We start from the raw sequence: 24,917 nt of genomic DNA, 5'->3' as shown, positions 1-24,917 counted from the left end.
GATCTTACTCTTGTCGATTCCCGGTCGGTCCGATCCGATTTCAAAAACAATGGTACAAAGTATTTATTCGACATTATGTGAAGCCCCCGTGTCTCATTTTAAGAACTATTATTCAACATATATTGATCTCTTTTGATACACCTTTGCATAGTGCTACAATTTTTTTTTGTTAAATAGATAGTTGTATAAGCTGCCAAAGAAAGAGGAAACTGCAATTTATACACTTAAAATTGTTGCAATTTACACACTTAAAAGTTGTTTAAACGCTTAAATCACTAATATGCTTCAAGTTAACCGAATACTTGTTTGTGTATTAGTTTCATAAAAAAACATAGGATCTAACAGTATTTTATACAACTAGCAAACCTTTCCCTGGAGCCTACAGGGTTCAATATATGACTCGTATGGGTAAGAAACTTTTTATTTCCTTATTTGCTCCCAAAAGAAATGAATTATGAAACCAATCGGGTAAAAACCGAATGAATGGGTATCACACCTGCGAAATCAAGAATCAAATAGTGTTGATGTGATAATCACGCACTGTCAACTTTTTGATCCGGCGGCGTTCCAGCGAACCAGCCCCAAACACCTGTTGAGCTCTGTCTTTGTTTTGCATTCAATGCAGCTTCTTCAAAAGAAGCCTTTTGTCGCTGGAGAATTTCGAGCTCTTTCTGTAAGGTGCCCATTTTTTGTAGTTTTTGTCGTAGCTCCGCTACATCTACCTGTAAGTTTGAACTATAAGACAAGCTTTTGGGTTAACGACACAAATGCAACCAGGCTAAATCGAGAACTGAAACTACAGTTGTAATCAAACAATACCCAAGATATTAACAAAGAACGATGTAAGACATGTTTAAGTGTTCAACATGTCATCCTAGTTGAGGTCATAAAGAAAAGACGAGGATACTGAAGACCACATTTTCAATATATTTTCTTAAACCACGTATCCAGCTAATTTTACATTTTTATATCCAACCATTACTTTAACTTCAGCTTTTCTATAAAACCGCTAAAATTTGACTATGGCCCACCATCTTCTCAATGATAGGGTGTATTGACAGTAGAAAATATCTTTAAAAAAGAAAACTAAAACATTTATCAGCTTCTCTAATTCATTTCATGATAAACATTTTCACAAAACATTCCCTAGAACATAAAAAACAATACCAAACATGAGCAAAAATTTACCAAATAGCAATACAAAGAGAATCAGTACGAATTTCTGGTATGATGCAGACCTCGAGTTTGAAACATCTAGATTGTTCTGCGGCAAGTTGGCCTCGCACAGATTGGAGTTCCTGCAAAACATAGGCTCTTTCTCAATGTAGACTAAATTTGACGGGTTATGAATGCTAATGCTGTTGGAACAGGCTTTTCATTAGCCGAACACTAGGGGAAAAGATGAAATAAAACCTCGACATTATACAAGTGTAGTGTTCTCTTCTCTGAACTATGGTAATTCATTATCGTAAAATAAGGACGTGAGAAGTCGCCAGTGTATCCTTTTGCATATACTTGTGTTGAACTATGCGTAATGGATTCAGGAAGTGATATTAGAAAAATCATTAATTCCTACACTGGAAGCTCATTGTTAAGTTAGCCAAAGTATTACAAACGTGAAACTCATCTCTTGAACCAAAGACACAACAGTACAAGTTGAGAATCACCTTGTAAACTTATAGGACTCAATTTTGTATTATTCACACTATTGGGTCAATCCTATTTGTAAGAGGAATTTGAAAGAGTTTACGAGACTCTAAATCAGATATTTTTTAAACAACTTTCTGTTAATTTTTTTGTAAAGTGAGAACGGGTGTGAAATAATTAAAACTCATTGAAGGCCCCCACACTATGAGCTTGAAAGAAAAACAATCCAACAAATATATAATTGAGAAATCGAGATTTTACCTTGTACAGATCCATGTTGCGAGTTTCTGATTCAATCAATTCTTGCTTCAGTTGGAGTGCCCACATTTTCTCCTTTGAGAGAGATGATTCTAGTTCTTCCTTTTCTGATTTAAGGGATGAAAGAAGATTTTTGTTTGTTTCTTCACCCTTGGTAGCCTGACCAAAACATAGATATGGAAATTCTTCAGGAAGGGGTGTTACAGAAATACGAGTTAAATACCATCACCAAAGTTTTAAGCAACTACACTGTAGGAATTAAAATAATGACAGCAGCAATCTTCACAACTGTGTAAATATTGCGAGACAAGTATTAATAGAACATAATAAAAGGTGCATATTCAAGACAACCAAGGAAGAGGTTTATCTCAGTATCAACAAAGTTAAAATAATAGACAAAATATAAGTAAACTACCCTTCAGATCCACAAAATCAAGGAGAAACAATGTCAATTCTACTTCTCGAAAAAATATAATTATAAATGAAATAAAAAATGACATACAGTCATTTTAGTGCATATAAGTTTCACTATTATCAGAGAGACAATATCAAGTGGGAATAGGACCTACCACTGTTCGATTTTTGAATCATAACCTCAGATTGGAACCATCTCTCTTAACACTGAAAATGAAACTATTCTCTGGTTTAGGCTCAAGAATCACAAACAGAACTGGAATTTTAAAAATATGGTTTGATTCCAAATCTTGCAGAGAAGTCACAATGGGAGTTCTATGGATAAGCTTTCACTTGTTAAAAGTAATTAATGACACTAAATATATATAATCTAGTGTTTGTTATACTGCCTCTTCATTATACCATTATTCACATACATTAATATCGTGAATATTATGCAGAAATACCAAAATGATATAGGTCAAAAAGAGAATTATTAGTTTGAAGGAAAAAAGAAAAAAAGATGTAATATGTAGCACAGAACACTTAAAAAGATTGGACATATCATATTTCGTAAGGATAGAAAATTTTAACATGTTTAATTCGTTTGAAGACTTCGCAGAGCTATGTTTTTTTCTTCAGTAAAAATTCAAAATCAGTTTGCGTTCAAAAACTGGAACCTAACCGATGTCAAGGCTATAAGGGAATACATCTGAGAATAATGGTAAATTAATAATAATCAACAGCACATACCCTTTGTTCTGATGCAACATCACCCATAACAATTTCTCTTAATTTTCCTTCTTCGCCAGTCTCAAACTCAGACTCCACATCTCTAGTAGCATTGTTGACATTTTGAACAGCTGATAAGCTATCAGGCACTGAGTTCTCCAACATCTTTGATTGTAAAGTTGATTTATGACTCGGTTTAAGTACATGGACCTAATTGCAGCAAGCAAAACCATATGAAATTATTGAACAAGTTCAACTCCTTCCAAATGCCAAAAAAAGGGGGGAAAACAAGGGACTATCAGACCTCATTGTTGTACCTCCCATTATATCCTCCAAATGAAACTAGAATATCTCCGCTGCTACAGGAACTCGTTACCAAACTCAAACCCTAAAAACAGAAATTTAAACTCGTTTGTAAGTCATGAATAAACAAAAAACTCTGTTGTATCCACACATCCGATGGATTGATTGTTAGTTGACATCCAATTTATTATCAAGAAAACCAACATCTACATACGGGGAGAAATTCTCAAACCAAAACGGTTAATGGAAGGTTCCTTCACCAAGGGGCCTCAGTACCATTATTGATGACTTCCATGAAGAGGTTCATGGTTTAACACATATGTGCAGTTAAGAAAAGAATTTTTTTCATGCGTGACATAGATTTAAAAGATTGCTCCAAAGTACGAACATATCTAAGAGCCATTGCAGTTTGAAATTAAGAAAAATGAAAGCTAGAAGAGATGCAAGTTGCAGCTTATGAAGTTCTTTACAGAGAACAATCATGTCTTCCTTTCCATCTAGTTACTTTGGAGTGAATCCAAGTTTTCTCTCAAGAACACAGAGTCCTTGTGGAATTTTCTCAGTGAAGTAGGAAAGAAAGCATCTTTCATTCGGTACAAATAAATAGGTGCTTTGATCTAGAAATGAAAAAGAAAGAGGAGTTACCTTTAAAACGTAAGATCAATTCACAATCCCAAGAATAAAATCAAATACAATTAACTCATTTAAAATCTATTTTCCCAGATATATTTTCAACAATTTTGAACCAACCAACAAAATCATTTCAATTGATTCAACTATATGGCACTGCCAAAAACTGCTCTATTGTTGTATTATATTTCAATCTAATACACTCATTTTTATTTTTAAAATATCTAGCTCCTAATCATTACCAACTTAAATATCAATTCAGATATATATTAATAATATTTACCAAACAAATTCTTACTTAATTTGACCTGCATGGTAAAAAAAATTATCCACTCGGAAAATAATTTCAAGCACACTTTTTTGTCTCATATATCCATCACACAAAGTCTTTTCCCAAAATATTTCTCCTAACATTAAAATGAAACCAAACATAGTAAATAAGTTTTTACTCTAAAATTGTAGCATCAAGTGCAGAGCTTTCAGTCTTGGCAACAATTTTCCATGGTAACTTTTTCTGAACAAATGTTAAACCATGGAAATTGAAATGAGCTAAAATGGAAAACATGACATCTTCACGCTACATAATGGGTAGGTATACTCCCGTTATCCAACTAATTCGGCCAGGGCGTGAGGCATTTGGATTCAAATCTAAACAGTTGTACAACCATAATATAGACTATGACAAACATATAAAACAGGGAGCATGACATAGAGAGTTGTTAGATTTATTGATATTTTTCTACAGAGTGAAATACCTCACTAGCAAGAGGAACACGTGCTTGGACTGCAGTAACAACTGACCAGACCAATGTGTACATGTTAAGGACAACAGTTTCAGAAACTCCTGCATGAATAAAAAAGAGAGGCAAATTTGAAGAGTATCACACAAATGAGTCCAGGGTTTTCCATAGCAACAAATATTCTCGAAAGAAAACTGATGGAAAATGGGAAAAAAAGAAAAAAAAATTGTAAATTTTCCAAAGAATCCAAAAATATATGAACTCAAGATAAGAACGAGAATTGATGAAACTTGATACACTTTGAATGTTCACATTAGTCAACATCTTTTTTTTTCTGGAAAATTACAGGTGAAACATCATATGAACAATGTTCTAAAGGGCGGTCAAAGCGGCCGCCTACGCCTGACCGCACCGCCTACGCATGTGGCGTGTGTTTTAGGCGGCCCAAGCTATACAGCGTTGGGGCGGTCAAGGCGGGTGGAGGCTGTGAGCAAGCGGGTGAGACGACGAGGAGGTGGGCGAGGCGAGGCGACGCAGTTAACATTTTTAAGTTGTAATCAACAAATTTTAAAAACCTAGTCAAAGTCAACTAATTTTAAATCTCAAAACCCTATCACACCCCACTTAGTTTGCATTTATATATTTATTTGCACATTATCTAGATGATATTACATTGTATGAAGCTTCTTTGTGCTTAAACATTATTTAATTAGACATCTTATATAAAAAAATGATGACTATTTGTGATTATATTGCATGATTATATGTAAAAAATTGCTTAAAAAATTCAATCGCCTAGGCGGCCCCTGCCACCGCCATTTACCACCTTGCATATGAATAACAAGAACAAACCCCAGGAGGGCAATGAAGAAATCTTTGGCAGTGAAATCAGGCACAATGTCTGATTGGAATTCCTAATCTTCAAAACGAAAATCTTGGAATAGTAATTTTAAAAGCTTTGTGTTGCAATTAATAACGATGAATTTGAATGGAAAATCACCACAAGGAAACAAATGCTTCTCAGATTAAACTACTGAGGATCAAATACAATACTGTAGAAACTCACCAAAATTATCTTCAAGATAGAAAACTGGGAGCCAGTTCTAGATGCATCCTGGGAGCCAGTTCAAAGGTTTCTAGATGCATCTCTCAATCAACATGCAATAATTTACCAGCTTAATAAATTCCTATTTTTTCTTGTACTACATTAAAACCATGATGCTTCACACAATTCAACACATACAATTATACAAATCATTACATAGAGCACACCATGGATAGTTGGCAAGCATTGCCACTAAAAGGTTTGTTTGGCTATCTTAAATATCTTATGAGCTTTTACAAGTTACTATAAGATGTTTAAATTTTAAGCTCTTACATCTTATTTTAAAATTAACCTCTTAAATTGTTTTCATCAAATAAGTTGCCTTAAAAAAATGATCAAGCAGAAGAGAAACAAATCAAATGCACAGACAAGTGACGAAAATATGGAGAAAAGAATCAATTTGAGAGGAGCTTGTGATGTAAGGGTAAGTTTTGCTTTTTTTAAAGTCTTATAAGCTCTTAACAGCTTGTCTGTAAACATCATAAGATCTCTGCTGAAAACAATTGTCCCAAAAGTTTGAGCTCATGGAAGACGCAACAATCAAAAGATTTATACTTTAACACAACCCACAAGTGTAAGCCGGAAACCAGGAAATATGTGTTTGGCAATAGTTTCCATGACGTACATGCAAGTGTTGGTCAGGTTTCAGGCAATAAAAAAGCACCCAAGACCAGCTTAAGAATATGTGGATTTAGCGTTGCTGGCATCTTAATCCATTGACCTCCTAGCTCTGAGACAATGTTCAAAGTACTTGACCCCAAAGCTCTAGCTCAATGAAAATAGCACAATCAAAAGTTTTATAATTTAACAATTTTTCATAAGAATGTTCACCAAAAACCTGAGTAAAAGTTTATAATCATCTTATAAGATGTGTACAGAACTCATAAGTTGAAGTTACTTGCCACAAGAGCTTAATTTTCAAATAATATGTAACTGGCATATAAGTTACCAGAGCATCATACAAGTTCCAAAAGCTTATAAGATTATTAAGATAAGTTCAGCCAAACAAATTCTAAGTCCACATATAGATAAGCTGTGAAATTCTGAATATCAGGGACTGAATCAGATATCAAATCTGTACCACTCTTATTGTCCCCTCCACCAACAATGAACCAATTCTCTCCAACTGTAACACCTGCATGGCCAGCCCGAGGACTAGGGATCTCGCCCTGCTGTGTTGGTCTTGACCATTCCATCTACCACATCAACGTCAAAATATAATAAAAACATAGAAAAGAACTTGGGATTTTAGGAATTCATCGAATTCTGACAACTAATAATGTTACCAGGTTAAATAATTTATCTCACAGTTTGAAGGTCGAGAACATGAAGGTCATTAAAGCAGGTTGCATGCGAGCCCCCACCAAATACAAGAAGATAACGATCTGCATGTACCGCAGCAGCATGATCAGATCTTGGAGAAGGTGGCAACCCCCTATAGAATGGATGAGAGAAAAATACACGCAAAGACTAATCAAGATGCTAATCTGTTATGAGAAACTACTCTTCTATAATTGAAACAGAGACGAGGTAAGTGGAAAATATTATCAAATGGATACGATGAAATAAGAATGAGGTCACCCAATTCTAGTTGAAGGCCAAATGTTCAGGTCTTAAATCGGTATAGAAGTCTGAAGGCCAGATGTCAGGTCTTAAAATTGCCAAAAAAAGGAATCTTACACTGTGTCCATCTCATCCCAGGTCATGGTTTCTAAGTCTAGAATGTGCAGATCATTTAAAAGAGACCTCTTGGCATCTTGTCCACCAAATATGACTAGTGTCATTCCCACAAGGGTCGCTGACTGCCCTCCGCGAGAGACCTACATTAACCAATTCATCAACAAAGCAACTACCTTAATTTCTTGCTGTACAAAAAATTATAAACCCGGAACTGGGGAACCATAAATCTCATTCATTTCTTTAAATCAAGATTATCGTGATCAGGCAGAATTTTTACCGGAGGTTTTCCATATGTCTTCAAGGTTGACCAGGCAGAAGTTTGCAGATCAAACACCTTAACTGTAATCATGTATCAATAAGGCATCGAGGTGCAAAACTAAAACAGATTAAAGTCAGGAGGATGCTCAGTAATCATGTGAAAAATCATCTTAATGGACTTCAGAAACCACCCATTGATATGAAATCAACTGAAATAACAGATTCTAGCAACAAACATAAGTACATAAAATCTGTTGCATCCACCTAACAACTTCAGGTGTCTAAAACTCAAAATCATATGGTGATAAACGTCAATAATGTGAATTGAAACGACAAAGACATAAAACCAAACAATCAGAGTCTTCTTATTATTTTGTTTCAACTACGTGATGAAATAAAACATGGAACTGTTACTCAGATATCATCACACATCTCTTCGGCATCACACAAATAAATCCAAAAGTAAATTTCAAAACAATACCTATTTAGTTCAAAAAATTGAAATTTAAAAAAATTTAAAATGAAATACTTGGAGGGTTTGCAATAAGATTTTGAACCTTGTAATGCTTCGGAAGAATCCTTCGTATGCCCAGCAACTGAAAGAAGCTTATTTCCATCCCATGGTACCTGAGAGATGACATGCTGATAGGTCATACAACTCAGAGAAAAACTTGAAATACCAGAGACTGATCATAACATAATTATTATTATTTAACTTTTCAGAAAGGTTAAACAGTAATCTCAATACTTACCAAGGAATGGCCAGCGCGAGCAAGTGGCAGGCCATCCTTGCCTGCCTGAATTTCAACTTTGGACCAAGTCCAACTTCTCATATCCAGAACCTAAACCCCAAAAAAAGTACAAAAGTCATACCCATAGAAACCGAAAAGAAAAATGTAGCAGAAACTTATCATGTAAAACTGAACCCCAGAAAGGTGTATGGGGCATTGCTTATGACACGGAAATTCAAGAAGGTAAAAATTACGAACATAGGTAACATTTGGTGGTGTTTCTACAATAAAACTCGGAAAGTTTCCTAGTTTTCTGGCTCATCACTAATCCAATCCAGCTGTATTAAAGTTTCCCCAGACGAGAAAGTTATTTAAATTGTGATACAGGAATCTCACACACATTCGGCATATACAGGTATTAAAACTTAAATTCCAATACCTGGAGATCATTTAGGTGACGACCATTATGGTTTCCACCAAATATGTAAAATTTATCTCCAATAACTGCTGCTCCATGCTACGAATGTTGTTAATAAAAGTTTAAACCCAAGGAAAACGCAACAGAAACGCCATTCTGAGCATAATAGGACAATAGAAACCAAACCTCGTATCGGCCTTTTGGTCGTGTGCCAGATACTGGTGGTGCCACCCACTTGTCATATACACAAACTACTCCAGGACCTTCAGATACAATATCTTTATCCTTATTTACTGAAAGACTGCCATTATCAGTAGGAATAGTCTTCGTCTCTGGAGAGATGTTTCCATTTTCAGAAACTGCTGCAACTTCTGGAATATGCTGAGATGGTAAAAATGGAAAATCAGGGGAAGAAGAAGGTTCAAAGCAGAAGTAAGGACAATGTAGAGGAGATTCCAGGAAGATGCACTCTTCAGTTAATTTGCTATTAAGAGTTTGTTTCAACCTTATTTCATTCAGGCAAATAAAGGATATAGATGAAGCGACTAGATTTTGAATTGCTTCAAAGCATCCGCCATCCATGAAAGTATTGCTAGGGAAGTTGGTGAAACAAGCATCGACTAAATGAGAAGCACAAACTCAACAATAAAGCTCCCAACACTGGAACTTATACAATAGAATAAGTAGAGAAAGAGAGGGTTAGACACATTTGCACACTTCTAGATAGATCCTTCCTTGCAATAGGTTAAAATACCAATATGAGAACCGATGGCATTCTTTTTGGCCCAAGACAAATACTAACAAACCAATTTTTCCAGAAAGTTTACACTAGCATCTAAAAAGATGCCAATAAATCCATCAAGATGCCCCTTAAACCTGCATAATTCACCAAATAGGGCCCTGAGAACACATCAAATTTCATGTGGTACCCAACTGCCATGAACCTTTGACCTCCAACAACTTGACGCAGCCACAATCACTACTTGAACAATACAAGTAAAATCAGAATGGAGTGGATATGGGAATTCCAACAACAAAAAACTCATTCTGTAATTTCAATGCTTAAAGTTTCCACTTCAATGGATTTCCTTGTGATCTTATCTGGTTTCCATACATACCTTACGGGTAAAAAAAATAAAATTTCACCACAATTAGCTATAGTGACTATTCTGTAGCTCACCCCATAATGCGTTTCATGGTATGAGTATGCAACTTTATTTGTTCAAAATGTTTGGTTTGGTGCCCCAAATATGCCACAACCACAGAAATATAATCATTGACCTCTTCTTTGCAAGTTTATCTATTGGTCAAAAACCTACCTCCCATCACTTTGTGAAAAACTTCTGAGAAATTTAGGGAACTCGGTAAAACTAGTCATGAACCAGATTTTTTTTATTGGTAACACATACTAGAAATTGATTTTCTTAACATGACGAAAGAGGGAATAGAAAAATGGCTTAAAAGGCGCGAGCCTGGCGCCTATACGTCACTTCACTTCAGCAGCATAAATCACCATATGCAGATAAATACAACCCACTACAAACTTTAAACATCAGAGGTTCCCTGATAAAAAAAAATTCGAAGACCAGGCATATTCAAAAATGAATGCAACACACAGACTTCCAACAGAATCCAAAGCTGACAAGCATACGAGATGACAAAAGTTACGTCCTAAACAATGATCGTAGTGTTATCCATGGATTCAAGTCCATGAAAGAGAATCATATTGTCCAGTGGGATGGTTCGAGTTTAAATCAAAGAAACTAAGCTGATGTATAGAAAGAGGCAATCCAGGAAGTTGTTTGTAGCTACTTGTTTGAGAAGTAATACAAAAATGTACAGTTAGAATCAGGCAACTTAACCTATTTCCAGCAAACAAAAAGATGTGAGATAACTGAAATAATCTATGATGGACCCGCCCTCATTGACATTTTAAAAACATACCATGATTGATGTTTTGTTATGATGAGATCTAAAACTAGTTGATGGAGATGCGTATTAATGGTTACTGCGTGTTGCCACTAGTGATTAACCAGAAAAACTCAACACTGGAATGCTCCAGGAATATTTGTCCGACAAATAAACTCAAAAGACTTTTTAACAGAAAAGAACATATTGTAAAAGAAATTAATCGACATACAATAATAAGAAACTACATAAAATTTAAATTCCTCAAAGAAGACTGGGAAACCCCACATTTTGCAGGATATTTCTATTGCACAATGAGTTTTAACTGTAAAACAATCCATTTATGCTTGCACGATACATAAATTTCCTAGAATGTTTTTGCAACAAAATTTAATAGCGCAATCGAAGATCAAAATTACAATGACAGAAGACTCCAACAACAAAGAATGACAGAAATTCATATTATGGAAACTCACTTTAATTTCAACATCCACAGCAGGCTCTGAAACAAAGTTTGACACTCTTGAATACCATCCTGGATCTTCTTCCTGCTCCAGAAATGGTAAAAATAAAATGTTACCTGCAAGATGCACAGTGATATGTATGCATATGACTTTGCACTAACCTCTAGTATTTTAACAAAGAGGCGCATTGCCTCTGTAGAAGCCATGTTTCCAAGTCCGCTCCAGCTTCAAAAAATGAAAAGAAAAAGAAATTTAACAAAATTTGCAGCAGCCAAAGGATGCATAGAAAACGTAAATATTGTAAACATCATATTACAATGGTCCACCATGATCATGATAATCTAACGCAAGACATCACTCCCCAATTAATAAATTCTAGGTCAGACATCAATGTTAAGATCAAATGTTTGAAGAGGTTTCATTGGATCTTCTCACAATTCTACTCCATCCACAGTTTAACTTTGAGGAAACCTTGTGCAATCTGTTCTTGTAAATGTTCCATAGAGTGTCAGTCGCAATTAGCAATCGTTACTTTCTGATTCTGTTGTCAAAGTCTCGGTACTTCTTTAAGCTAAGTATTAATGACTGTATGTCGTTTAATGATTTGTTAGATACATTTCCTTCGAAACTCTTCTCCTCTTCCACAAACAGTGTTTCTAGATTACTTACAAAACAATATACTAAAAACTTCGTTCTGAAAATAACCAAGCAGTTGAAGTAATGCTATCAGATGCATATGCATAATTATCATTGAGTTTGAGCTCCGAGACCTTGTCCATTTGCTTTGCTCAATGGGGCTCCAACCTCTAGGTTTAGGAACGCTGCAAGGTCCTACAGTTGCCTGAGACCACCAATTGCCAATATTATTCACAATTATGATCCAACAAAGGATCAAATACGCAGACAAATAATTGTTCACAAAAGCCAGCGACTCTGGTCTTGCGCAAGAACAGCTAAAGGAACTCCACAAATAGGAGAATGCAGATCAAGCTTATTTTATAAGCTACAGTCATATATGCCAAAAATTTGTATATGGCTAATAAATCAGATAAACTACCATCAATAGTCAACGTGATTAAACCTTGATCAACCCAATGGCTGATATTACAGACAGCAAGTCCGTGTGGAAAAGTAAAGTGAAATAAGCAAGAAGAAAGTCAATTTATCGATTGAATATGACTTACTTACAAGGGTTGACAGTTTAAGGTAAATGAAGGCACGACTGGGTTAAAGAGTTTTGATCAATGTTAAATTTGGACGACCCACAAATTTTAAGCTAAACCAGAAATACCATTGTTGAGGAAATAAGAGTGGATCAGGCTAAAAATGAACAAGTCGTTCATAGAATTGGCGGCAATGCGGTGAAACCTGCTGATATAAGGCGTAAAGGAGAAGAGCTGAGTCATTAGAGAACTTGGAGACGACGGCGGAGTTGGGTGATCCAGCAAAGCCAGCGTAGGTGGCCGCCGCATAGAATCTCTCCGGGTACGCTAGGCCTGAGTTTGCTCTCGCCATGGCTGTTTCGGATCGCGATTTTGGAGTATCTGTTAATACTAAACTGTGCTGAATTTAAGACCGGGAGGTGCATGTGAAGAGGATTGCCTTTTTTTTAATCAAATATTTTGTAAGGGCGACGTGATATTCTTATTATTCATTTCAAGAGCATTTGTACATCGTAAGCCCATTGAAGGGTTTGGGCCTAACTCAGTAAAAGTCCAAGAAGGATGTGGATAAGCATAACCGACCTGGCCCAAACAGTATTTTTTATATTTCTTCGTCGATCAAAGATATTGAATATCAAAATTTCTCAAAGACACGTTGATACTGATTGATATTGCCTGTTAATTCCTTAGCAGTCTGCTATGGCATAATGAGCCTACGTTCTCAAGTCCATCCTGAAGGGAAGTAAAACTGATCACTCCACCACATAATAGAAGTTCATGCATCTGATTAAGTTTTTGTCCTTAAGTTGTGCCGCGATCAAGTGTCATTGAGGTCAATAATTTTCAGTCCAAGCCACGTTCAAACAACTCTCCTACATTATACAAATAATTAACAAATCAAAATCAGAACATTTTAACAAGCTTAATGTTCCCCACACAGCCAAGGGTAGGAGACCTACAGCAACAATCTCTTTACTTGAAGCCAAATGAAGTCCGTCTACTAGGGCAAAAGCAACACAAGGTAAATGAAGACATACAGACCGTGTTTGGAAAAGTCTACTACCATACTGCAAGGAATGGTACAAAGGCAAAAGGATGAGCTGGTAGCGTTAAAAGTTCCATAAGGATCCAGTAGCATAAGGCTCAGCAGAGGTTCCTTCAACCTGAAAAAAATGAGGACTTTCCAAGAGAATCTAGAAGATCTTGATACTAGTTGAGGAAAGAGGAAACTAGTGGGAGAACAAAGAGAAGACCATGGATTCAGAGTTTCCATCAGTGACCGTGTGCTCAGAGTGAGTTCTAAACTGGAGAGATGGAATTTTACTCACCTGTTTCTCTTGAAGTGCTCGGTTATTGTGGAGACAGAGTCAACTGGCACAGCAAAATTCAATCCGTCAGCCCCCAATACTTTCATGATATTGACACCAACGATTTCTCCATAAACATTACCCTGCAGTGCAGTCGCACAAAATAAAGGAAAGGTCTTTGAATAACACAACCTCTTTATCCTAACAATAACGGGGGAAAAATAAGACAAGTGATTGATAGCAAGGTTCTGCTAGTTGAATGGACTACGTAATCCATACTAAATAAAACAACTCAAACAGTTCTATGTATGATCCATCCAACCACAAAATTAAATATTGAACATTATGATACAAGTTCCCACATCACGGAGGTTAAACTGAACATATCACTTATTCTTACAATAATTTAAGATCTATGGAAGGAGATTTCAGCACACACAGAATATACTCATACATGATAATACCATTTGGACAATGCAATAACATAATGACTGTAACTTGGTTGGGACAATACAACTTTGCCCCATAAAAAAAACTACCGACGACACTTGCATTTTACACCATCCTCACCACAAAGAGAAACCAAAAAACTCCAAATTATAACCATATAATTTTGAAAAGTGTATTGAGATGACTACAATAATGACTATTAGTACCCACTCATATTACCAAAATGCTCCCAAATATGGGATGAAAGGGAAATCACAAGCGTTAATTTCTTTAAAGTAAGTGCAGGACAAAGAACCTTTTACCTCATTAACAGCACATTCAGTCTGTAAGTACTCTCTGCGGAAGCCCCCCTGACCTAAGTCACTGCTCCTGCGATCAACACAAGTAAAGGCCATGGTAAATATAGCATTAGGCATAAGGAAAGAAACTATACTTCCATATACATAGTCCACTTCATTAGTTAGTTCATACATTTAAATAATTCAAAGCTTATTCCAATTTGATAGTGTTAAGTGACATCCAAAACAAACAGCAGATGTTAGAGGTAATGGAAGACCTAAATTACCTTACAATACCTGCAGTTACAGTACTTCATCAAATAATCTATGTAAATGATATTTATTTTGATTTACATATTTTTAAATATTTTTCCAAAATTTTCAATTTATATTAATTTTTAAAAAATATTCACGCCGCGTCTGTTCCGGAAATGTCATGAGAACTGGAACGGTGACCTCCGTGATGGTCTCCACAACCGCGATGGAGCAACATCCTTGGAAATCAATTACTACATGAGCACAAGTCAAGATAGTACCATCCTCATCTGTTATAGTCCCTGACCCCACACTTTTACCCATAGTCATCCCACTAAAACCTGCCAAAAACTTTTACCCACAGTTTAGGAGAACTAGCTTCCATCACTATCCATTATCATAACCAAACCTTATACAAAATTCGCGGAGGAATTCCCAGAGATGGACAGATCAACTAGACAGGAACCTTATTCACTCCCCTAAGGAACAGGAACAACTGATCAGTGCCTAGCCATCCGCAAGTTCACCAAAAACCAGAAAAAAGAGTGCACTAGATTGATTCAAGTAAGATTTTACATGTCCATGTGCACCACCCGAAATCGCAAATCCCAAGGCATCTGTAAACCCAACTTAAGAGCCCAAATCTCAACTTCAGCACATGCACGTTGCTATAAAAATCAATACAGGCGTTTCTGAAAAAGTCCATGGGCATGTACAGACAATGGGTAAAACAAAATCCCAAAAAACTTAGTTAATTTCATCAACCTTGATAATCGTCCACCTCTATCGTAATGAGCAAAAATATCATCATCAATAACTAATAAGCATAACAAAATTTAAACTAGTGGAATAAAAAAAAAGGAGCCTCGCCAGAATTTGAGGAAGTAGCGAAACAGAGAATCCCTGAGCCAGCAGCAGCAGCCAGAGTTAGTGCGCGTATGAAGGAGAATTTCCCATTCAAACAGCACAAAAATTTCAAAGGCAATCAATGAAACACGTTCGAAGCAAGGAATGGGGAAGTTAAAGAGTACGTTTAAACGAAATATAAGAGTGCATGCCATTGCAATGGATCTCCTCTGCTTTTATTTCTCAAATTTCCTGTGTTGGGTTTAATAATTAAAAATATGAAATAAAATTGAAAACAAAAGTTAGCTGAAGTTTTTATTAGTATAATGCTCCTAAATTGAGAATATGTCTCGTATAAATTTTTTTCATGTGAGACTGTTGATCTAATTCATATTAAAAGTGAAAAACGAAATTTTTGTATAAGGAATAGTATCTTCGATCAGATAGTTAGATATCTATACAAAAAAATCGACTTACTAATATATCATATGAATTTTATATATTTAAGAACAGTTCCTTTGATTTTAAGAAGCTTTTTTGTTAAAGCTAAAAAAAGTTCTGATATTTGGAATGACCGAAAAAGACAGAAAAAGACATTAATAATAAGCATAGTGTCTTGCTTTCTATGCATATTACTTTTAAAATACTCTCTTAAAATTCTCAGTATTAATTTTTTAAACAAAGACAATGCCATTATATTATATGTTATAAATCCGTTCAGTTAAGATTCAAAACCTCAAAGAAATAGCTCAGATTTTCAGAGAAAAAGCTCATCCGACTAAAAGTCGGGGCCAATTATTAATACCAAAAAATGTGTCTAACCAGAAATGATAGAGCAGATTTTCACCATATCAGGCAAGGCCTGGTAAATTCAGCTTTCCTACCAAGCCAATAATAGGTATTTACTGCCAGCAGGTTAAATCCTCTCAACTCTCAGTGATGCCCTGCAACAATTAATATGGCTCTGCAGTCTAGAATTAAATAGATGTGTAGTGCTAACTAAATTTGGTTGCTAGTGGTCCAGGATATTCGACTTGACGTTTGATCAATTGTCATGATTTCGATTCTTCGTAACAAGACAAGCCTGTCACAATGTTATTTATGTAATTTGCTTGCTATCACGTTAGTATCGAGGGTTACCATAACGAATGGTAACGACTACTGCTTCAAAGTCACCATAAAGAAATAGGTTGCAAGTTATTTATTCTAAACACGTTATAAAAGATGTGTTTGTGGCACGATGAAGGCTGAGAATTCCATACATTCAAGTTCAAAAATTCAAGTACATATTTTTGAAGATGCTAATGATCCATTCCAGCTAATGGAAAGAGTGAAAAACTCACTTGTCATTTGAATATGGTGCACAAATTAATACACGAGAAACTATGGCAGATCAAGCCATAATCTTCTTCTACTCTATCAGAATACAGATAAAGGGTTAGGACTTCGAGGCGTTTTCGAGCTTCTCAGTTCCTTGCACACATGATCTAACATACTCAAAAAGTCTCTTACAATTACAAAAATATGAAGTGGGTTCGATTCGTCTTTGCTTACGTTTCCATGAAAATATTCGGTGATTTCTTTAACATGTAACAAGACTCTATTCTCATTTTGTTGCAGTTCTTTCACCTTCGTTTCTGCATACTTCAAGAATGATCTCATCGAAATAACAAAGTTACCCTTTGTTTCTTCCATTATCATGTCCTTTTGAACCAAACGTTGCAGCTTACTCGTTTCCTCGGATAAATTTGTAACCGAGCTTGCAAGAACATCTAAGTCTATTGTTGCTGTTTTTTTTACATTGCATAGCTCAGTGCTTAAACCGGAGACAAGGTCTAAGCCCATTTTCCTGTAGTTTTCTTCCTTGTCTTCAATGTTTAAAGTGTTGCTTCTCATGTTGATTCTGCCCATTATGCTTTCTGATACTCGTATGCCCTCTGACCGCATGATTTCTTGGACGACAAAATGAAGGAGCGTCGTTTTTCCATCTGTTCCCTTTACATCAGCAAGTTTAAGAAGGGTATCGAGCTTGAAAGCTTTGGCGCCTCCTCTTGTCGTTCCAATATTCATTCTGTTTCCTGTTTTGAGAACTGCCTCGAGTAGTTTTAGGAAGAGTCGGCTCGATCTTAGTTCCTTGCACGCCTCCTAATATCAACAAAATTCATAAATTCATAAAGATGATAATAATATGTGGAAGATTGGTTCTTTTGTATTATTACCTCGAGCATTGAGAAAGATTTTATGAGATGAAAGACCTCATCTTCAAAAGTCTCTCGGTATAGCATAGCCTTTATTCTTGCAAATGCAAATGGTATCTTGAGCATCTCCTTCACTAATTTCTCAGCTGATCCTAATTCAAGAACATCTCCTCTGTAGTTTGAGAGCTTAGCCTCTTCTTCCTTGGTGGGAACCATCTTTGAGAGTGCTTCTAAATCTTGTAATGACAGACCATCCCCTATTTGTAAAAAAATTAAGAAAAGAAATGGAAACATGGTATTCATGTTTTTCGCTCATACACACATGGAAAAACTTCAAAATTCATACCTCGGATTAGCGCCCGGCATACTTGTGCTGCAGTGACATTCAATGCTTTAGAAAGTATGGTTATGTTATGTAGTCTTTTAGGATCAAGGACATGCTTGCTCGGTGATGGAGTTTTGCTTTTTGCTTCATCCATCTTGATGGTATTTTGGAGGTTGTACCCGAAAAGAGACTCGATCATTTCCTCATCAAATCTATGCAATGTTTCATGATCATTATAAACTTAAGCAAAATCAATGAAGTAATATAGAACTTTTATTTGGTGTCTGAAGTAATTTCTTACTCGAACGAGCTAGATCGAAGCTTGTCCCACACCGTTGATCTATCTGGTGTAGCTCTAACTTTGTCCCAATGGAGTGGTTTGAGCTTTGGTAGTGGCGAGCCATCTTTTCCTGATGGCATATGTTGATTGTGCTGGGAAGGTGGAGGCGGTGGAATTTTGAGAGGATTATTCACGTTTCCTTCCAAAAGGGATGGTGGCAGTGGTGGGGAAGGACTTGTTTTCGGAGCTTGGGAATACGAAAAATTCACCAATGTGGACGGTTTAAGGCTGGATTTGGTTCTTGATGAAGGAGATGAAGAAACGATCATGAATGGCACTGAAGGTGGTGGAGGTGGTGGCGGTGGCGGTGGCGGTGGCGGAGGTAGCAGCGGCAGGGGAGTACCTGGGGCTGATAAAATGGGACTAGAGTTCGAAATCTCTGAAGATTTAAAACCGAGTGATTCCTTATATTGGTCATCTTGAGAAGTAACTTCAAAAAATTCGCCTACGCTACCGGCTGATACATTGGAGTCTCTCACTTGCGGCGAACATGAATTGCAGAAAGAATGGAAAGATTCACCATCAGATGAATCAGATTCTTCATTGATAATCTTATCGTCAAATTCATGTATTTGTTCTTCAGTAATCAATCTTTCACCACAAGAAAAGTGACGGTCCTCATTTTTATGCTCGACCGACTCAGAAATTTCATGCACAGTAGTGATTTCCACAACTGAACAACGCCTACCACTAACATATTCAGAATGCATAACTTTCTTATCAGATTCTTCACTCTCATCATGCGAACAATTTGACATGTTTCGAGCAAAAGCCGTTTTTCCGGGATCGAAATTCGGATTGATGAAACCATGTTTTTGGTTTAGTGCCGTTTCTAATGAATCAAGGTAAAAAAGGTCAGGGCCTGGATCTGAACTCACCTTTTTCGCTGAGCTTTGGGAAGTGGCAAACTTTGATTTACCTTTGTTTCTTGGCTCACTTGTGTGCATCGATACGCCTTTTTTGGTCCTCCATTTTAGTTGTTTCTTGAATTTCCTGCAGCAAAAGAAGAGCCCAATTGCACATAGTATAGAGGTAACCCCAACCGACGCAAATACTGCACTCAAGATTCTTCTATCTTTCATGCCTTTTCCTTCGTCTTCTTTCCGTTCTTTATGATCTCTCGAGGACGAAGAGTGGTAAGGCAGCGGCGGATGCGCGTGTCGGTGAGTGTTCACCACCGGAGCTGTAGTCCAGGCTGGCGCTGGCGAAGGTGATGATGATGGAGGAAGATATGCAAATTGCCCATTTCTTGACTTGTGAGATCGGAAGCTTGGAAGTCCCAACAGAACTCTAAACTTCTTCAAAAACAAGCCATTTTTATCTTGTTTTCCAGCAAATTCATCCCCATTATTTCCTCCATAATACATTTCACTGTTGAAGTAGTACTCTTGTGCATTGAATGAGGCCTTTGCAATCAAATTGTGTGTACAGTAGAAAGATGTTACAAATAAAAAGAAGATCAACAAAAACAAGTGGAGAACTTGAGAACCACCAAAACCCATGTTCTTGAATTCAAAATCATGGAGCACTTGACATTATTTTGGCCTATAAATCTACCTTAATACTTGCCATTTCTTGCTTTATATATACATAAAAGAAAATCGGAGTCGTAGTTTGTTTCGGATGGTAAGAAATATGGTAGTAGGGTTGTAGAAGTAGAGAAGATGTAAAAACAGTGTCTTTAATGCTACTCCAAGGAACCCCTGAGCCTGCAGTTGTAGGTGCTTTATTTCCCCTGTTTATTTGCTCTCCTCCCATTAATTTCCCCTTGACTAGTGTGCTAATATTTAGTACATCATCTTCTGTTTTGTACACTTTTGAGTTTTGTCTTGATTCTTTGTTTAGGACAGCATCTGTATCCCAAACAACCCTCACCACATTTTTTTTCTTTTTAATTACTCCAGTTTGTTGGTTTGTTTGGAGAGTTAGTTTTTATGCCACCACCATTTTATTGAAATCTGTAACGCTGTCCCATTGCTTACAGCACAATTAGCTAGGCATCATTGTTTTCTATGGAAGTCAATGATGGTATTTTGAGCTCAAAAATGCAAAATAAGATTTCATAGGACTTTTAAGTATCACTTTAATCCATCTTTCATTCATGAAATGATTCGGAATGCATAATACAAAGATGATAAATCGATATAAAATATCTATGTACGATATCAATCGTTTATATAACTTGAGCTATACATTAGATCAAACAAAGATGAGTAATCAATATATAAGTTGAAATCACGGGATTTTTAAACTTGAGTGAAGTATGTATTACATGTAACTGAACGTCATTATTCATACTAAAAGTATATTTAGGTGGGTCCTAATTTGTTGGAGGTGATGGTGTAATCTCACCAACCAATGAATGTAAAAACCTGGATTGACTTTCTCACGTGATTTGGTCAGAATAATAGCACACTTTGTGAGATTTTGAGGTTGAATTATCCAAGATTCAGTGTCTCTTTCATAAACCTTTTTCAATTAGCTGCATATATTTCGGAATCTAATCACCATTAAAAAAATATAAGTCAAATTTTGTCTCTTCTGTAACTACATGAGAGAGAAGGAAGGTGGGGGCTCGGCTTCTGAATTTTATCTTTTTCACATTGGATAATAATTCAATTTTTTATTTTTTTTTAATGATTCGACTTCTTTTGGATGTTACCCAATTAAAGATTCAGAAGTTAAAAATTGATGAACTATTTTTGGCTCAAACTCAAATTTAAATCAACAAGATTACTAGACTATTGACTAATTAAATGTTGATTCTTAATATTAATTAGTGACATGGTGTTTATACAGTATTTTATTTATTCAAAAAATGGATTGTAATCAATTTTCTTGTAATGAGTTTGATTTATATTATAAATTTGTATAATATTATATTAGAACTGTGAAATTTTAATTTGTTAAGGAATAGTTTTATTTCGATGTAAGTTAGTGTAAAATATTATTGTTTTATGGTTTTTTTCACTGTTTGAAGTAATTTATTTCAATTTATTTATCAAAGTAACGTGCATAGTAGGATTTTATCAAAATAAAGTAAGTCACCCTTATTAAAGGCATGCTGTACATAAATATTTATATTTTTAAAAATAAAAATAAAGCCTCGCCTGTATAAGAGGTGGACATTTATAATAATAAACTAGTGTATCGACGCACGCAATTTTATAATTCATATGATTTATATTTAAATGAGGATTAAAATATAATTATAAGAAATAATTAATGACTATACTATAATTTTGATATATAAATTAAATAATAAATTTAAAAATAAAAAATTTAGTGAGAATTGAACCAATAACTTAAACACCAAGAAACAATGATTATATCCGCTTGAACTACATTTAACTTGCAATAAAATTTTAACATTTTATTAATATATATAATTATTAAAACAGATAATGACACTAAAGTTAGTTACTCTAAGTGACTCAAACTTAATAAAATAGTACAGAAGTATAGATTTATGAAAACTTTTTATTGCCCTGCCTGGCCATTTTGCGGAGATGCCCGCTGGCTTGCAAATTTTTTTTAAAAAAATAAAAATAAAACCAAAACCAAATATTTTATAAATAAAAGAATCTAAAATAAAATAAAATAATAGAATTAGCTAGACATACGTACATTCATTGAAATGTATAGTAGGTGAAAACAATTGATTGTGAGTTTTCTCGTATGAAAGTCTTTATATCCTCATTAAAAATATATTCAGCGCATTTTTCCAAAATTGTCCAAAACCAATTTGAGGAAAATTCCATTCATAACTTCTCGATGCATATATGTGATCATATTATTGCTACCAATTTCAAATAGTCGACGTAATTAGTCGATCATTCGTTCAGATTCCGCATATATAATTGGATATATGATGCTTCTGATACACAACTTTGACAATGCCTTTTAACAATAGAGAACATAGGGATTAATTAATTAATTAATTTTATATATATATATAAAAAAAAAACCCTAAACCCCACGGACACGCTAAATAAAATCAAATTGATGTATTATGCACACAAGTACGTACAAAAATGGATCAACTAAAAATGTGAAAAAAAATGAAAAACATAATCATAGAAAGAAAATGTACTCATCTCTATCCTTACGAGCACTAACATTGTTATCTATGACATGACCGCTCGACTCCTTCTCGGTAGAATTAATCGGGATCGTAGCAGTCGGGTTAGTGGCCAGAGGAGTGTATGGGATCACATGACCACTCGATTCGTCCTCAGTAGAATTAATCGGGATCGGAGCAGTCGGGTTAGTGGACAGAGGAGTGTATGGGATCACAAAGCTGCTAGAGCTAGCATTCCACATAGGAATATAACCAGGGTGTGCTGAGAAATTTGTCGTAGACGAGGTACCTGCAAAAGAAAGATAATATGGAGCCAAAGGAACATTGTTACCAAAGAGATGGATTCCCCCACTGCCAAAACAATGGGGAAATTGATCGGAAAACCCCGGTAGATTAGAGCCAAATCGAGGATCAAAACTAGAACCAGTTGGTTGGACCAATTGAAAGTCAGTTGCGGTGCCAAGATTTGGACTTGGCCCAAGAAAAGTATACGGAGTTCCGGTGAAACTTTCGTGTTTTGCCTCTTCCTCCTTTCCAAGTTTATTCTTGAAATCTAACACCTCCCCTTTCAACTCATCAAGCTGATGGTAGTTAAAGTCCTTTATTTGTTTGATTTTACCCAGTTGTTTATCGATCTGCTCTAGTTCTTTTGCCTGATTTTTCGCGACATTCATCTGATCTACAACTCGGTTCAGTTCTGCATTTGCATTTGCAATTGCCATCATGTGACGTTCGTTCTCGAGTGCTATTAATTCGCCAGGTGTTGGGGAAGAGTTGTGATCATCTTCATCAAGAAATCTGGAGATAACTCTTTCGACATTCGGGTGGCCAAAGGAAAATGGTTTGCCTCCGGGAGAGAAGACAACTATGGCGCTTTCAGCACCACAACGAGTGCTAATTTCACTGGCTTTCTTGAACAGTCCGTTACGCCTTTTCGAGAACGTAACCTGGAGATTAGCTTCGTTTTCCATCTTCGCCATGGGCACCTTTCGACGACCTTTACCCTTTCTTGTTGGGTTTTCTTCATTATTATACTTTCTTGTTGGGTTATGATCTTCATTATTACCTGAAGTACTCATGGCAAAGAAACGGGAAAATAGAAAAAGAAGTGGATTATGGTTTGGACGTGCATTTGTAAAGGAGAGAATACCCATTTATAGTAGGATATTTTGCCAAGTTGGTTCCAAAAATTCCATGTAGTGGATCTCACCCTTACTGAAAACATAATGATGCAGAATCGGGCGGTGACTACTAGCTGATTCAGTTTCTTAAAACAAGAGAGAATAATTTATTTCTTTTAGAAAGAGAAATGAAAAAAAAAAATGATTTTTTAGTCCACTAAATTATTTAATTTTAGGTTTTGAGTTTTTAAAACTTTTGTTTCCATACATTAACTTTTATTTTTGACTATTTTGATTCAATTAGTAACGTGATATTGGACAACTCATCAGTTTTCGATGTCACATCAATGTTCTATATATGATCAAAAGCCAAAAAATTTCAAAGTTAGGGTACTAAAATCTCAAGATGGACAAATTTAGTTGAGCAAAAAAAGTTATTTTCCCAAACCGGAAATAGACATTAATTATATTAATAAAAATAAAGACAAAAATTTGTGTTAGACAGTCTCACGAGTCATATTTTATGAGAGGATATCTTATTTGGATCATTCATGAAAAAGTATTACTTTTTATGCTAAAAGTATTACTTTTTATTGTTAATATCGGTAGAAATATTACTTTTTATGCTAAGAATATTACTTTTTATTGTAAATATCGTTAGGGTTGACACGTCTTACAGATAAAATTCGTGAAATCGTCTCACAAAAGACCTACAAAAGAAGATAGGAAATTAGTATTCCAGGAAGTAATTTAACCCACAGGAGATAGGAAATTAGTCGTCGAGGGGCCTACGAAAGGAGGATCATTAATTGTTTGATGCCAATGGAGCATATATACATAGTTACAAATTATTTTCTTGTTGCCATAATAGGGAAATCGATTGGATAGCCCCTGCAGATTAGAGCCGAATTGAGGATCAAAACTAGAACAAGTTTGTACGACCGACCAATTGAAAATTTGTTGTGGTGCCAAGATTAGGGTTTACCCCTAGAGTACTGAGGATGAAACTTTTATCTTTTCCATCATCAGTTCCCAACTTATTCTTGAAATCCAACACCTCCCCTTTTAACTGATCAAGAAGTTGGTACGACCGAACAATTGAAAAAATGATTTATTGGTCCACTAATTTATCTAACTTTGGGTTTTGGTCCATAAATTTTTTTAAAAAAATCTCATACACTAACTTTTAATTTTTAGTTGTTTTGGTCTAATAGTTGACAACTCAATATATGAGATAAATTTATATTCACCTTGCATATTTTAGGTATTAAAAATTTATGTAATCC

The 24,917-nt window shown here is 35.5% G+C and overlaps 2 protein-coding genes across 5 annotated transcripts; both read right to left on the bottom strand.

Annotated features, from left to right (window-relative positions):
• Window positions 1-221: 221 nt before the first annotated feature.
• LOC140842045 (acyl-CoA-binding domain-containing protein 4-like) lies at window positions 222-14,728 on the bottom strand. Of its 4 annotated transcripts, none has more exons than XM_073209851.1 (20): window positions 14,490-14,703; window positions 13,759-13,880; window positions 12,636-13,593; window positions 12,038-12,108; window positions 11,429-11,492; window positions 11,280-11,351; window positions 9,082-9,276; window positions 8,917-8,994; window positions 8,499-8,588; window positions 8,304-8,373; window positions 7,766-7,827; window positions 7,489-7,628; window positions 7,117-7,243; window positions 6,890-7,004; window positions 4,719-4,807; window positions 3,335-3,418; window positions 3,052-3,240; window positions 1,909-2,064; window positions 1,239-1,298; window positions 223-722 (listed from the first exon to the last, which is right to left on the bottom strand). In XM_073209851.1, exons 3-20 carry the CDS (start codon window positions 12,780-12,782, stop codon window positions 534-536), a joined length of 1,998 nt encoding a protein of 665 aa, XP_073065952.1. In that variant the 5' UTR covers window positions 12,783-13,593; window positions 13,759-13,880; window positions 14,490-14,703; the 3' UTR covers window positions 223-533. The 4 variants fall into 4 exon arrangements, with proteins under 4 accessions (XP_073065954.1, XP_073065952.1, XP_073065953.1 ...); XM_073209852.1 differs by having other exon boundaries at window positions 12,636-13,302; XM_073209853.1 differs by lacking the exon at window positions 12,038-12,108 and having other exon boundaries at window positions 222-722; window positions 14,490-14,705.
• A 2,077-nt stretch (window positions 14,729-16,805) lies between these two features.
• Window positions 16,806-20,194, bottom strand: LOC140842044 (formin-like protein 11). The gene is made up of 4 exons (XM_073209849.1): window positions 18,391-20,194; window positions 18,111-18,301; window positions 17,786-18,021; window positions 16,806-17,711 (listed from the first exon to the last, which is right to left on the bottom strand). Exons 1-4 carry the CDS (start codon window positions 19,929-19,931, stop codon window positions 16,986-16,988), a joined length of 2,694 nt encoding a protein of 897 aa, XP_073065950.1. The 5' UTR covers window positions 19,932-20,194; the 3' UTR covers window positions 16,806-16,985.
• Window positions 20,195-24,917: the final 4,723 nt, after the last annotated feature.

The sequence above is a fragment of the Primulina eburnea genome, chromosome 9, assembly GCF_022965805.1.
Source record: "Primulina eburnea isolate SZY01 chromosome 9, ASM2296580v1, whole genome shotgun sequence".
Taxonomy (NCBI): Eukaryota; Viridiplantae; Streptophyta; class Magnoliopsida; order Lamiales; family Gesneriaceae; genus Primulina; species Primulina eburnea.
This window is presented reverse-complemented; position numbering and strand designations above follow the sequence as displayed.

Excerpts from the sequence above, each read along its gene's own strand:
- LOC140842044 (XM_073209849.1), bottom strand. The coding sequence starts at position 19,931 with ATGGGTTTTGGTGGTTCTCAAGTTCTCCACTTGTTTTTGTTGATCTTC. Across the intron at positions 18,302-18,390 it reads CTTCGATCTAGCTCGTTCGA|ATTTGATGAGGAAATGATCG; the intron begins GTAAGAAATTAC and ends AACATTGCATAG. Across the intron at positions 17,712-17,785 it reads AATCTTTCTCAATGCTCGAG|GAGGCGTGCAAGGAACTAAG; the intron begins GTAATAATACAA and ends TGTTGATATTAG.
- LOC140842045 (XM_073209851.1), bottom strand. The coding sequence starts at position 12,782 with ATGGCGAGAGCAAACTCAGGCCTAGCGTACCCGGAGAGATTCTATGCG. Across the intron at positions 11,493-12,037 it reads GAGCAAAGCAAATGGACAAG|CTGGAGCGGACTTGGAAACA; the intron begins GTCTCGGAGCTC and ends CATTTTTTGAAG. Across the intron at positions 3,241-3,334 it reads ATGGGAGGTACAACAATGAG|GTCCATGTACTTAAACCGAG; the intron begins GTCTGATAGTCC and ends TGCTGCAATTAG.